The sequence below is a fragment of the Calonectris borealis genome, chromosome 1, assembly GCF_964195595.1.
Source record: "Calonectris borealis chromosome 1, bCalBor7.hap1.2, whole genome shotgun sequence".
Lineage (NCBI taxonomy): Eukaryota > Metazoa > Chordata > Aves > Procellariiformes > Procellariidae > Calonectris > Calonectris borealis.
This window is the reverse complement of record NC_134312.1, coordinates 148,338,278-148,353,775: the sequence shown is the minus strand read 5'-3', so window position 1 is coordinate 148,353,775 and position 15,498 is coordinate 148,338,278. Positions and strand designations below refer to the sequence as shown.

The following is a 15,498-nucleotide window of genomic DNA, read 5'->3' as shown; positions in this document are numbered from 1 at the left end:
TCAACAAAGCGCTTGGTAAGTATGGAAATCTTGCCCTTTTAAGCGGGTCAGTGAAATGTAGGGTTACCATTATATATCAAAAAAGCCAGAACTAGAGCTCAGACATCCAATTTCCCATTTTATGCACTCCCTACTTAGCTGCCTTAGTCCCTTCAGTTTTTGGCCTTCCTCCTAAGAAAACATGTATGGCAGCACACCATTTGCTTGCTAATCCATCTGTCCTCATCTGTTGACTTCTGAATCTGCTGAGGAGTTCTAGGCAAATATGATGGAGACCTGAAACCACAAGCTGATTCCTACCAGTTACATGGAAATAGGTAGCTCTGTAAAAGAAAGAGCTCCAATGTATGCCCTGACAGAAATAAGGGCCACAGCATGCAATTATACTAATGAAATGGTAGTAGAAACTATCTTTCATCAAATACAATACAGGAGATCCTCCTCGAAGTACAAATCTAATAGAAATAATTTTGCTAGTTCTGTTGATCACAGAAGTGCTCATTTACTTTGGTAAAACAAGACATTAATTGCATGGTAGTTCTGCACATGAGTAGTTCTCTCATATCCCATGCTACAGATTTCAGCTTAGGTCTAGTCACCTGTAGCTGAGGCTGGTACGTGACTTAGTTCTAAAGCAAAGCAATGAAAAATTTCAAAACACAGCTCCTCTGGCACCTCTCTTGTTACTGGTGCTGCAAAACACGTTTATCTTGATGCAGCATTACTTTCCTAACTCAATTGTGGTATGCTGCAATTGTCTGTCAAGGAAAATGGATGTTTTCAATAACACGCATTAGAAAATGTGTGTAAATGGTACTCCACAATTCAATGAAGCTGTCGGCAGATGGAAGCATGGAGATGAAATGATGTCTGGAAAAGCTCCTCTTCTTTAACCGGCCTAGAGAACTGATGTTGCTGATGGATGTCTCAGTTGTGCAGAGTTCCCGCAGTTCACTCTGTGCTGAGATTTGTAGATTTGTGTGTTTATATGCTTGCCATCTTCTGTCACCTTCACTTGCTTTGTAAGGAGAGGAAACATCCCAAGTTATGGCCTCGGAGAGCCTTGTCCAGGTGAGCACAAGGGATTCATAAAGTCTGAACTCATTTGTTGTCCCAGTTATGAGCGGACCAAGCACAGCGCACCAGTTTAGCAGGGTCGGGCTCGGCGTGCCTCTGCTTTGAGCACCACAAATTTGATATTGGCGTTGCCCTCTGCTGACCGGTCCCAATATTGCAATGCTAAAGATCCATGTCCTCTTGGAAGTCAAGTGTGTGCTATATTGCAAGTCACAACACAGTGACTTTGGGTTATCTTAGATTATACATAGTCTGTGGAACTATACAGACTATACACAGCTGTGGAAATGAAGCTGAAAACGTGGTATAAGACTTCCAAGTTATAATCAAAGGCTATTTTTGGTGTTTATTTACGTAGCAGAGTCTCTGGTGTAGTGCCCAGAGAGGCGATGCTGCCCAGCAGGGTGGGTGGCTGTGGCACGTCCTTTCACTTCGGGGTCGTGAGAGGAAACGTGAGCTCGGTCCTACGCTGAATGAGACTCCTGGATTTTGCTACTTTTCTGATGGGTCACACATGATTGCCAGTCCTTTGCGCTCTGAGGTCGATTCATTTGTGTTCTGCATTTTTGCCTTTTCTGTTGGAAGTTCTAGTCCATATTTAGGTCTTTTGCTGGTTGATGTTTAGATAGCTATACTCCAGAAGCGTGTATTTATGTGCGTGCATCCCCCCATGCGGTAATTCAGCAGGCATTACCTGAACTGCTGTATAGAAACCCCTGGGTGCAGAGGCTTTGTGGTAAAGATATTCAAAACTTTTTTCTTTCAAGTTTTCCGTATGTTCTCCTTCAGGCTTTCTCTATTGATCTCTCAGCAGGTTTAAGGCTAATAGATAGAGATATTTGGTGTACGAGGTTCTTTGCCCCAGAGAAATGTCAAAATTTTAGATGGTGAATCATAATCAGCTATGAGATCAGTCACATTTTTGTTTCTGCACTGTGGAAAAAGTAGATCCAGAAATGACTGGAGAAGGAGACTTGGCAGCTACTTCTAGTTGGGCAGTGCAGAAATCTATCAAGGTGGTAGATGTTTAGATTAAGACAGTTTATGCAGTCCAGCCCTGTCAAACATATGCTTTTACCCTGTTTAATAAGGTAGAGAGGTGGCAATTGCAATGTGCGAGTTGTCTGGAACAGGTAAGTAAGACAAGCCTTCAGAGCGATCTCCCCATAAGCATCCATCTCAGCTGCCAGTACAGATCCTGCAGTCACTGCTTGACTCTAATATTCCAGCAAAGAAATAAACAGTTTGTTGCTGTGTTTAGAATAACAAGGATATCCATCTTGTAGCTAGAGTTCATTCGGCAGCCTCACGTGCACTAGGAAAGCTGGAATGGGACGCTGGCAGCTTTTGGCCAGCCTGTCAAGCAGCTGCATATCATCTGCAAAACTGGCGATGTTAAGCAAATGGTTTTAAATCTCCAGCAGGTAGATTTGCAATTTCTGCAGCTCCTTCTGTCTCATTACCTGCTGAGAATTGTGAAGATAAGACAAGCAGTCAGCTGCCGTGTTTTTAGTTCCTAGATGGTATTTCACATCATGCGTACATGGCAGCTATCTCACTGGGTGGTGGTCAGTCCCCATGGCCAGTCATCTGACTCCTCTCTGCATTGTCAAAGGATTCCAGTTGGAGTGCAGTCTGAGTTCGCAGGTCACAAATGGGCTTTTCCATTTTTTCCGTAATCCATATGCTTCTTTTCCAGGCCAGGATGTTTTCTCCCATTTTACACAAGCATTCCAGAAGCAAAGACAATGTCCTTCCCAGGGCTGCCCTGTGGCTCTGGCTACATACAGCTCTGGGCGTCAGGTGCCACTTGTCACAGATGTTAGTAACATGAGGTAAAAGTATGTAAAGTGCTGGGGTCTCTAAGATTGAATCTTCCATTTCTCCAGAAGCAGCCAGAGCAACTTCTGTCTGAATTATGCTAGATATTCAACAAAACAACGGTACTAATCTTTCATTAAATGAAACATAATTAGGAATAAACATTGCACCATGATGTAACACTGAAGAAAGAAAATGCTTCTTGCAGTTATTTCAGAGCTGGGACTTCTGTAACTTAGAGTCCAAGTGAGGTGTCAGTCCCCATGGAGAATTTTTATGGCCAAGAAAAGATAACTGCCTATCAGTCAGTGCTTCATTCTCCTGATTGTCAGATTTAATGTGAATCTTTCTTCATTTTAAGCTTACGTCTCCCGGCAATATCCATCCATGGGCATGGTGGATACTGCCAGGAGTGGTAAGCTTAAAATGAAGCATTTTATCATTCCCCTCTTCAAACTTCCCTTCTTGCAAACCAACCCCACTTCATTCAGGGTACCAACTTCCCTTAACCTCTGCCTTTCCTCTCTGCTGGGCTCTCTCCTGCTGGTCCCCCTCTTTCTTCTCCAATGCTACTCTGTACATGAAGTCTTCCCTACAATCAGTAGTACGACACCTCCCACATCAGAGTCTCTACAGCTTCTTTTTTACATCTTATTTTTGTGTTCTCCCCAGCACTGTAATATTTGACTGTCTACAGCTAGCCATCCCCTTTGCTGCAAAGCTGCAATTGATTATTCTTCAGTACGTGTAATACCTTCCTTTCATCCTCAGTGAGCCCTACATATTTTTTCCAGATGTATCTCTGCCAAGACCATGCTGAATGCTGACTCTGTCCTCCAGCGCTTACTGTCCCTCCCAGCTTGCCATCTCCCGGAGATTTAGTAAGTGTGCTCTTCCCTGTGGGAGCCGGGAAGGGAGTGAGGCTGTCCGAGGCACCGGAGCACGAAGGGACCGGAGAGAGGGAAGTAAAGCACCAAGAGGGTTTTCCTCTCGTGCTTCGTGCTCTGGTTCTTTGGTGGGCGGCACGTCGTGAGGCCGGGCGGCCCTCGCTCCCCCGCCGGCGAGCGCATTTCCCGGTCCCTCGCTGTGCGCTCTGCTGAGCCGTGCCTTGCTGAGCCCGGCTGGAGCAGGCCAGGCATTCAGCACAGGAGGCCCTGGGCCAGCCTAAAGTGATTTTCAAGGCAAGTTAGGCAGCACGAAGGCGTGCGCTCCTGAACGTGCCTGCCTTCCCAAGAGCCGGCAGAGCTGTCTCTAACCACATGCTCTAAGCAGTGGCAACTGGTTTCAGGAGTTGATTAAATGTTAGAAAAAAAATTCCCTTTTGCAGCTTAAATGTATCGCCTCTCAGTGTAATTGAGTCTCCCTCCTTGCTCCTTTTTATTACAAGAGGATGGATAAGCATTGAATTTACTCTTCTAAACACACTCATTACTTTGTATACCTTGTCATGTCACTATTGTCTCTTCTCTTGCTGACAATGGGAACTGAGCTTTCACTTCTTTTTCTTGCAGAAATGTTTCTGTGCTTCTAATTGTTTTTGTCACCTGTGTCTGCGCTCCCCAATTTCTGCTGTGGGTTTTGCAGTGGGATGTTCAGAAAGAGTTTCAGGCCAGGGATGACCTTTACATTTCAATATTATTAATCTCTCCTATTCCACAGGTGACAGTTGTGTTGCTCCAGGGAGCAAAGGTTTCCACCGGGCCTGTACAAGAGCTCTCCTCTGCATTTTACAGAGGAGCCACAGTTACTACAGAAATATGGCTGAGGAACCTAAGCTAGTTCCTTACCTGCACATTATCACCTCTTTATCAGTCTTATTTAACCAGTTACAAGGCCTAAATAGATGTTACTCTTGAAACCTGTTGTGGGTGGAAGAAGCCATTGCGGATCATGAGAGCACAGCGTGAGTTGCCTATGGTACAGTATTGCTGTGGGTTAACCCACAGCAGGTAGGCAACTAAGCGCCACGCAGCCGCTCATGCGCTCCCCCCAGTGGGATGGGGGAGAGAATCAGAAGAGTAAAACTGAGAAAACTCGTGGGTTGAAATAAAGACAGTTTAACGTCTTTAATGTAAAGCAAAGCAGAACAAGGAATTCATTCCCTACTTCCCATCGGCAGGCAGGCGTTCAGCCATCTCCAGGAAAGCAGGGCTCCATCACGCGTAACGGTTACTTGAGAAGACAAACGCCATCACTCCGAACGTCCCCCCCTCCTTCTTCTTCCCCCAGCTTTTATTGCTGAGCATGACGTCATATGGTATGGAATACCCCTTTGGTCAGCTGGGGTCAGCTGTCCCGGCTGTGTCCCCTCCCAGCCTCTTGTGCACCCCCAGCCCACTCGCTGGTGGGGTGGGGTGAGAGGCAGAAAAGGCCTTGGCTCTGTGCAAGCACTGCTCAGCAATAGCTAAAACATCCCTGTGTTATCAACACTGTTGTGGTCACAGATCCAAAACACAGAACCATACAAGCTGCTATGAAGAAAATTAACTCTATCCCAGCCAAAACCAGTACAAATATTTATGCAGAACTGAGCAAAACTTGATACTGTGCAGCTTTGACCTCTGAGATGAAACAGGCCAGAAGTGCCATTCCGGTGCTTTTGTATCATTATCTCATATTTATTTGCATTACCATGGTGCATCCCCACCACCTGCATTTGGCTTAGCTGTTTCTTCCAGAGGGGCACCCCAGCTGGCTCCAAATACTTGAGGAGCCAGAGGAGCCAGCACCCCTTGGTAGTCTTTCCATGGGCTAATAATTTCCAACAGGATTTGACAACACAGTGAGCAACAGCAACAGTGTGCTGTGAGCGCACAAATAGGCCTTAATTGCCCTGAGCATCCTCCCTGGGGATCCCCCACCCCACCAGCACTCTCTGCTCAGGTGGAGCCACAGGAGCTACAAATCAGCCAGGGCTTGACCCTCTCCGAGGCTGAAATACAAAGCATGAAATGTCACAGAATAATTGAGGCTGGCAGGGACCTCAGGAGGTCTCTAGTCTGATCCCAAGCAGGAATTCAGACCAGGTTTTGTCCACTCTGGTCTTGAAATCCTCCAAGGACTGGACAGCATAACCTCTCTGGACACCCTGTTGCACTGCCTGGATTTCTCAACCTCTCTTGCTTCAACTTATGCCTGTTGCTACCTATCCTCCCACCCCACACTGTGAGGAGCCTGACTGTCTCCTTGATGACCCCTCATAGGCACCAGAGGGGCTGATAGGTGCCCCTGAAGGCATCCCTCCTCCAGTTGCCCCTGCATCTCCTCACAGGGCAAGTGCTCCAGTCCCTACCACCTTGGAGGCCCTCCATGAGCTCCCTCCTGTACTGTGGGGCCCAAAACTGGACACTACCCGAGATGTGGTCTAACAGTTGCCAAATAACTATCACTTCCCTCTATCTACCAGCCAAACTTATGTTAATACAGCCCAAATTGGAACTTATCCAGTCAAAAACCCCTAAAAAAAACCCCCACAGGTTTCTCAGGGTTTGTTTTGAAAGATAGAGGAGTTTCCAAATCCAGTTCACATGTGGCTGTGGCAGCGTAACTGAGATGGTACCATGCCATGGTACTAAGACTGAGTAGCCAAGGAGGGGAAGGCAGGATAATGAAGGGCTTTAGTAAGCCAATGCTGTGGAACACTGTATTGAGGAATCCCAACTTGGTGTGTGTCCCCAGGTATCCCTAGACCCTGGCTTTTACTATGCTTTTTTTTTCCCCTAAGGTAGTAACTGCTTAGTACTTTAAGTGTTCTGCCCAGAAATGTCTCCACCTACCAAAACACATCACCCCACTCCATACAGTGCAAGCACAATTGGCTGCTCCACAGGTTTAAATGCACAATCTCAGTAAAAAGGGCAGATGTTTAGAATATTTCTCAGAAGTGACTCATATGCTTTATGATAGCCAGTAAGGCAAGGCTGAAAAAAGTACATCATCTGATCAAATAGTGCCACGATACTTGTTCCACTTCTTTCAAAGTGCTTTGGATTCATTAATTATCATACTTAACCCCTTAGTTACTCAAAATAAGAATTAAATCATTAAAATGTTCATGATGGTTTAAATATCTTATTATACTGTTTGGGATGCATATCCTGAAATGCTGGGGAAATATATTATCTAGTCAAAAGGGTAAGCTTATCATTCATGACCCTGTTAAAGATGATGTTCTAAATATAAAACAGTTGTATTTGAAAATTATAGATATTCAGATGATTGATTTCTTTGAATACAGTTGGAACCAGGCAATGCTATATTACAACCCAATGAAATCTAGTACCTGCTTCAATAAAAAAAAGGACAAGGAGAAGAATTAATGATTGCAAGTTTATTACATGGAACAGCAAATTCCAGACAACTGAGTCACGTAATAGACAACCAGTGCAACAAGAAGTCTCTTTTCTTTGTATAAACCAAGTCATCAAGCTGGTAAATTGACCCATGAACTTCATATTCCATGGTACTCTGAAACAAATTAACACAATATTATATTTTATGTTGAGGTGTTGATCTGAATATGACTTTGTATTCAGTTATGTATGTCTGGTCCTTCACAAAGTTAGAAATGAAATAGCTTCAAATTCTAGCACCAGAAGATTAAGCTGGATGGGAGTTTGGAAATTTGGGTAAGTGCCCAGGTCTGTTATTTGTACTCAACATGAATCCTCCCTCCTCACACAGTTCTCTTTCCACCAAGTTCTAACGGCATTGTCCTTCTTTTAGGGTATGGATGCATGGTGTGCATCTTGCAGCTGAGTTGGTTGTGGATAAAATTTACTGCTATATATAAGGCTAGGGCATCGTTATAGAGTAGCAGCTTCTACGCTAACCATTTAATGAGATCTGTTTGATAGTATAGCAATTCTGCTAACACCAGAGTACTTCAGAGTACTGTGAAGCAAGTTTACTCTAATTATTTTTGAACTGTTTTGCCCAAAAGCTACAGGGATTCTCTCCCTCTTTGTTTGGCTTATAGTAGTTGTCAGCTCATGCTTCCAGTTTTTCTAAACAGATCTGGGCAGCACTACCTGTCCCTACAGGTTTCGTAGCTATGAAACATTTCCCACACGTATGTACCTAACAACATGAGAAGAGCTGCACTGGCTCAAAACAGAGATCCATCTAGCTCCTTATCTTCCTTTCATCCACGAGAAGCAATGGACACCCAGGGCAGTGCCTAAGACCAGAGCAAGCATGTTGTATGCTGCTCTACAACACTCTCCCAAGTCTTTAGTTCCTTTCTTTCTGAAATGGTTTAATCCTGAATATACAGCAAAGGTATTCTTTGCAGTTTCTTTCCTATCCTTCTGTCCTGTCATCTTCCCCCCCTCCCCCCAAAAAAACCCCACAACACCAACACAACCCTTTCAGTTAACAGCTGGAAGCAATTCTTACATTGCAAACAGAAAATGGTGATCTTTTCTTGTGGGGTAAAAGATTAGAAGACAGACTGAAGGAGGGGACACATGTACATTGACTGTCTTGTCCATTTCCCATTAAAGCTCACTAAGACCTTTAACAGACACTTTCAAAGGTGGATATGCAAGTGCTAGGTGATATTATTAGATCTGTTTTCCTTCCTTACATCCCCACCCCTGCTCTTTCTAGTTAATGTTTACCCCAAAACAGGACCTAATTCTGAAGTGAGGATGACTCCCACCTGCATGCAAAGATCTGTATTAGTGGGGTCTCATGTAGGGTTAGGTGACTGAAGGTCTCTTGGAACAGAGAGGAGTTTAGCTTGGAACTAGTGTTCCAAGTACAATTTACACCTTCTGTTTTTAAACTTTATAATTTCTGTACCATTTCTATCATTTTGCAGAGGATGAAAGCTCCTCCTTACTGAATCTTAAAGAGAAGAAAACAATCCTTTTATCAAGAGCATACGCCATAAGTCTCCGATCATGAAAAAACTGCATTTCTGCCCAGACACCTCCTAGTGACCATGTGAAACATCCACATGGGTATCTAGGTTTGTACTAGATTTTAAATACTTCTCAGTAACTCCTTCTGTCACTAGGATCATCATTATTGAAAACAATAGAACAAATTCTAGTCACTTTTGGATGCCTACTTACCACTGCCTTCGATAGTTCTTCCATTTCGAGGCTGAAAAATATAGTAATTAGATGGTTGTGCAGAAGTATTAGATGCCAGATTTATAAGCACACCAAAATACATCTCCTATCATGCAGACAGGGTATATAAGAAGGCTGCAGTAAAATTTCCTTTAAAGCGACAACATGTCAAATACCAGGGGATCCGTGCAGGGTGGGTTTTCCCTTTGAATCTGAGAAATATTTATTCAGTCTCTGTCCAAACAGCTAAACAGTCTGGCTTTAATTATTCTCATTAAGGGTCTTGGTCCCAATTCATTGGGGTACTACGTAGATGCCTAAGAAAGAGCATATAAATACCAGCACTGAACTGAAAGTATCTGGATGGACACACTTGAAGTGAGCTAAAATGTAAATGACAGCTGAATTGGGACTCTGGTTACCTGCTACAACCTACTTTGTAACTTTCTTTTTAATGTGTTGAAGATATTCCTAAAAACTAGTTTGGTGTTAATCATAGAGCGTGTCTAAACCAGCATATTCTGCATTAGAATGTGCCATAGTTCAGCAAGCCAATGGGTGAAAAACATGAGAGAAATGATGATGATGTTCATAATTCTGCTTTGGCTTTTCACCCTGTTATGCAGTGTGCCACCACTTACTGGCCAGACCTTTCAGACCAAGCGGACATTCAGCTCACGCACATGTTTTATCTGGTGGATTTAGTATCAGTGCACCTTGGCAGTCCCAGAGATACAAGCCATGTACTACTACGTACTACTTCTGTCTTTGGATGAGTTGGCTCAAGATAAAAACATTTGCAGAGTCACCTCTTCAAATAAAAATGTGTTTAATCCATTACTGCCCCAGATCTCACTATCTTGTCGTCTTTTAGTTGAACCAGAGTTTAAGCAAATGTCTCCCTAAGCTTTCAAGCAAGGGATATTTGGCCTCTACTCAAAACAAGCGCAGCAAGAATTTGTGAAGGGAAACAGCTGCTCAGCTATGGATATATAACATTGAGATTCAGAATCTTTAAAAAGTAAGAGATTCAGATACCCTGAAAAGGAAAAAAGGCCGTCCCAGAGTCCCATGACTATCCTGTAAAATAAAACACAAACAATAACAAAATACTTCAAACTCAGTTCCATAGACCTGTTGACAAGTTTCATTGTCATTCCCTCAGACTATCAATAAATTCAGGGCCTTTTTCAGCAGCATGCAAACGACGAGATGTTGATAGTCCCCAATGTCCATTCATCTGGAATACTGATTAAAAATTAATACCCAAAGAGCATTGTCAAGAACTATCTATTCTGTCTAGTGTAAACATACTAAATTACCATAATTAAAGATTCACAGGCTTTAGAAAATGTATAAAAGCTTTACACATGGTGGATTGCTTTGCAGAAGCAGGGTCAGCACAGCTCGCTTCCCAACCACTGAAAAAAAACCAAGCTGACTTTAAAAAAAGCAGCAAAAGAAACAGGGAAAGGGCCATACTTCCCTGTCCATTGCTACTCGCTTGTCTTCACATTTACATACCTTCTTTGTAAACTTGGCAGCAGCAATCTGCGATTCCTGCAAGTGGACAGTGTAAGTTAATCAAGATGCTGTTATTTCTTTGGTTTGCTACAGCAATCCTCCATCACTGATGAGGCTGCTCCACTCCACACGAGAAGGGAGAGAATATTACACATATCACAGACAGATATAAGAACAGCAAGAAACAGATCTTTTCAAAGATTGATTTTAAATCTTTCCTTAACCCCATTCATTACCATCATTCAACATGCTTCCCTTGCCGTACAGCAAAGCACAGCCGTGCTCTGGGAGGTGAAGCAGAGCCCCACGTGGAATGAACGTAGCAGCTCCACTCCTCAGGCTTGAATTGTACTGAGAGCTCTTACCTTGTGAAAATGTGGCGGCTCTCCACTTTTCAGACTGCCCTTGGTTTTAACCCAGGGCATGATAGCTGGTTTTAAGCCTTCCCCTGCACCCCTTATTCTTCAGGAAATTGCTCATTTTTCTACTCAGCCTTACATCAAGGAATAGAAACTTCCCCATGATTTCACGGGAGCAGACTGAGCTCAGAGTCTAACAAAGCCCTGAACCTGCAGTCTGGTACATCTGGTTTGGGAGCCCTCCTGCCCACGGCACGGCTGCCTGGCTGCACGATCCCGGCTGGGGATAGCTCTGTGTGCCACAGCCACCGTTACATCCGTGAACAGGTTTAGTTACCTGGGGTGACTCGAAAAAACAGCACATGTAATGAGCAAGGATGTGAAGACAGGGGAGAACACAGGGAAAGCATGTGGATGGGAAACTGGAGAGAAGGAATTTAAAAAGACAAAATATACACGCAAGAAGGAGGGAATCAGGATTCAGGGTATGAGATGAGGATTTCCTCTTGTTAAACTGTTCTTTGTTCAAGCCTCAAGGCAATGATTTATAGTATAATGGACATCAACTTATGGGGCTATGAAATGCTATGAAAGAAAAAAGTGCTTCCTCGATCAAGGTGCTTTAAAGGATGCAAAGGAGGAGACTTCAACAAAGAGATACTGTGAACACTAATTTTGTTCGAGATGATTACTACATACCCATCAAAGATAGACTGACTCATGACTTAACTTGCAGTTTCAAATATCTAGCTAATTTATAACAGATGAGAGTTTACTATGTGGAAGAAACAGGGTAAAAACTGAGCTTCTAAACAGTTTTTGACTTTAGGATGGAAATTTCAAACTCTTATGGAGGTGACTGCAAGGTAGCTGAGTTCAGATATTTAGTTCTTTTTGATTCCTTTGAAAGTGCCATCTGCAAGATTTACCCAAAGATTAGACATTGAAACTAAATAGTCTGTTAGATCTCCCAAAAGATTTTAAGTTCCCCAGATGGAGTTCAAGTCCCATTAATGCTAAAATTGCTGTTGACTTTGCCTTTCATAGTGCTGAAGCATCACTCCTCTTGAAACACCATCTACCTTCTCTACGTAATCTATAACTCTGACCGAATCAAAATTTTTTTAAAATCCACATAAATATGGGATCATGCAGAAAGTTGAAGTACAGCTGAAATCAGTAGGATTTTGTAACTGTTTCATTAGGTGCACTGCATATAGACTCATGTTTGCAGTGTCTTCTCAAGATTCCTCGTGGGCTGAGAAAGTACATCTTCATGTTATAAGAGATTTGACCAGCTGGGTAAAAACTTGTACTTTTTGCGTAGCTCTTTTTTGCATAACTCACATTTAGCTTTGATCTACCACTTAATCAGACCACACTGGGATATCATATTGCAGATATGTAGCTCATATTAGTCATATCTCTTGAAAGGATATTGTATGAGATCCAGCTCCCTATCTTGAGGACGCATAACAGAGGGTGAATTTTCTGCAAAGTTAATTACTAAAATAATAACCAGGAATAGGGCTCCATTCAAAGTTACCCAATGATTCTGGATGTCCCCTCATTAGCTAAGCTGCAGAAGTATAGGAGTCAATACTGAGCTCAAAACATTTATTAGACATTTAAGGACTCAAATGCTAGGATTTTTTATACAATCAACTTCTGTATTGTAGAGTTTTATGGCAGCTTTAGGAAAGCATGCTTGGAATTATAATAAGCTAAAGACTGGCATGAAGGGATATTGAAATACATGTCAAAATACTTTCTATTATTGTCTTGAAGGCTCTACTCGTGATTTGAAAAAACAGAGAACTCAAAAACTCCACAAGTAAATTGGCCTTTTTAACATACCCAGGGGCTGAGTGAATTTTATGGGGAAGACTCTCAATAAACTGGTGATAATAAAAAGTGATATAAAGCAGAACCGACATTGAGCTAGGTCCTAATATGACTGCAGCAATGAGGAAGAGCTATACTCAATAACTCCTCAACTTAATCTTTTGGATCTGACTCAGAAATACAAAAAACCAAGCTCAAGTATTAAAATCAGTAAATCAACTCATATGTCTCCATGTTCAGCATGAGCTTAAGTATGCTGTTGATCCAAAGTTGCATATATTTTCAGCATGTTTAACCCTGTATTATTCAAAAGTGAGGGTCAGGTTAAAATACTGACCCCAGCTGTAAGTGGATGTTTTGGTTCTTGAGCTCTGAATTGGTGAAAAACAGCAATTTGATATATAATTTAATGAAGTTAAGAATTACATGCAAACTACTAAGGAGAAGAAAAAAATCTTTTATATACTCTCCTATATCTCCTAAGCCATGATGGTATTAGATTATACATTTGTTGTTTGGAGAGAAATGTCAAGAAGTTGGTTTTGGAGGGGTTTCTTTTTAAGTTTAAGGAAGGAGGGAATGCTTTGAAGTAAAAGAAGCAATTACACCTTACCTCATTTGTATGCATGCTGTTGAATATAGAATAACAGAGATCCAAAACAGTGCTGGAGATCTGCAAAACCAAACAGTACTTTAATACATTTACTGAGAGGATGTGGTGTACACGGTTTGACAGAGAACGAGCTTGATTTTGATCCCAGCACAATATAAATTGAACACAGTTCCACTAAAACCACTGAGAGCAGGGCAAGACTTACTGAAGCTATTATGAGCTGAAAAACTAGTACTTTGTATGAGGAGAATACACACAATACTACTAATGACTACAATATAGTCTTGTGCTGTAAAGAGACCTACATCAGCCTCTTACATTTAAAATACATTTTCCTATGCTGGTTCCACAAATAGATTTGTGTTTTGATATATTTAATCTACATTCAATTTCATCTATAAGCATTTCAGTCAATCGGTACTATAATCTTTAACCATATACTGAAATACACAGTCCCATACTTACTGCCACAGGACAAGTATTTGCTGATGCATGTGATGATATTAGGCAAGAAATAACCATAGCTCCAAAGGAAATAAGATGCAAGACACCAGAACAACTGGCTCTGGGAACTATTTTCCACCAGTCTTGGTTTACAAAACTGAAAGATTTCCAAAAGAAAAAGAATCAGCACAAAATGCTGAAAATTTCCAGGTAATTGCTGATCCCACAAAGATTTTTCTGTCTCCTTTGAAAGTGAAAATGACCCTTGGGCTCGGTATCAAATGCAGTGGGGCTGGTCCTTCAAAGTCACTGTGTTTGCAAGCTCTGGGCCAGAGACACCACAGCAGAAACGAGCTGTGAAGCCTGCCCCTCACTCCCCTCTCCTCTGAGCACCATCCACCCACCACCGCAGAGCTGGGACCAGGCAGGACCCTGTCTGTGAACTCCTACAGCACTGACCAGCACTTCTTGCTTCAGTACTAGCTACCACTGTGATGGGAAGAAAAACACAGTTTTTTCTTTCTCTAGGTCTGAGTTAGCTCTGCAGAGAGGAGAATGCATACACCAGCAAACTTGCTCTGTTCTCCAGAGCCATTGGCTCTCTGGAGGAGGCTCTGCCACCTGCAGCCACTGATGCTGAGGGTTAAAGGGACAATTAGTATGTCTGAAAGAGAGTCCCAGCAGATCAAACAGATTACCAAAGTCAATTTACCTGGGGTTGATTAGACAGTTCCATCCACTGACTGAAACACAGCGCCAGTTGCTTTAAAAAGTAAAGATTAGGCATTAAGAATGGGGCTTTCATACCTTGGGACCTGCATTTTAGCTCAGGGAGTCAGGACTGGCTGAAACACAGCACCAGTTGCTTTAAAAAGTAAAGATTAGGCATTAAGAATGGGGCTTTCATACCTTGGGACCTGCATTTTAGCTCAGGGAGTCAGGACTGGCTGGTCATTAGCCCACCTATTCTGCACGCAGCTGTGCATCCCACCCCTGCCCATACCTGTCCCACCTACCTCCCCGGGCAGCAAAGGGCTTCAACCTTCCGACTCTCTTTGCCACCCACCCCAGGGATTTCATTATATATTTCCAGTCCGTTGCCGATTTCCTACGGCGTTTCCCCGCCACGGGCGAGTCTCGTTTCCCACCTCCCTCAGCCAGCCCGGGCTGGACCGGCTCTGCCCTACCCCTCCGCCGCGCACCGCTTTCAGACGGGGTGGCGGGGAAGGCAAAGACGGACGTACCTGGCTTTTGGGCAGGTCCGCGCCGTCGCTGGAGCGCGAGAAAGGCTGGGGGAACCCTGCGGGGACACGGGGGGACACGGCTGTGCGGAGATGCCGCGGAGCCCGGCCCCGACGGCGCCCCTCGATGGGAAACGACCCTTTCCAAGGTTTGGGGGTTCGCTTGCGTCCCCCCCACCCCGTGCTGCGGCCGGGACGTACCTGAGCCCCGCGGGAGGGCACAGAGGCAGCAGGCGGCGAGCAGCCAGGGCAGGGCGGGCTGGGGCATGGCGGGGCGGCGGCGGGCGGGCGAAGTAGCGGACGGGGCCGCCTTTATGGGGCCGCGCCGAGCCCGGGCCGCCGCCGAGCCAATGGGCGCCGGGGCGGCCCCGCTGCCGGGCACGGCGCTGCCGGGCACACCGCCCCCCGCCGCCGCCCCCTGCCGCTTCCCTGGCCCGGCCCCGCCGCGACCGAGGAACCCCCGCCCGCGGGAGGGCCAGCGGGAGGCTGCCGGT

The 15,498-nt window shown here is 44.1% G+C and overlaps 1 protein-coding gene across 1 annotated transcript; it reads right to left on the bottom strand.

Moving 5' to 3' along the window:
- Positions 1–7,208: 7,208 nt before the first annotated feature.
- NMS (neuromedin S) lies at positions 7,209–15,295 on the bottom strand. The gene is made up of 8 exons (XM_075137160.1): positions 15,206–15,295; positions 15,008–15,063; positions 14,476–14,526; positions 13,320–13,379; positions 10,503–10,538; positions 10,017–10,058; positions 8,979–9,009; positions 7,209–7,365 (listed from the first exon to the last, which is right to left on the bottom strand). The coding sequence occupies exons 1-8, from the start codon at positions 15,270–15,272 to the stop codon at positions 7,349–7,351; spliced, it is 360 nt and encodes a 119-aa protein (XP_074993261.1). The 5' UTR covers positions 15,273–15,295; the 3' UTR covers positions 7,209–7,348.
- Between the last annotated feature and the right edge of the window lie 203 nt (positions 15,296–15,498).

What these genes read in the sequence shown, in the direction of transcription:
- NMS (XM_075137160.1), bottom strand. Translation starts at nt 15,272, where the DNA reads ATGCCCCAGCCCGCCCTGCCCTGGCTGCTCGCCGCCTGCTGCCTCTGT. An exon ending in ACAGCATGCATACAAATGAG is followed by an intron (nt 10,539 to 13,319) that starts GTAAGGTGTAAT and finishes GTCCACTTGCAG; the next exon opens with GAATCGCAGATTGCTGCTGC. An exon ending in CTGCCAAGTTTACAAAGAAG is followed by an intron (nt 10,059 to 10,502) that starts GTATGTAAATGT and finishes TTTATTTTACAG; the next exon opens with GATAGTCATGGGACTCTGGG.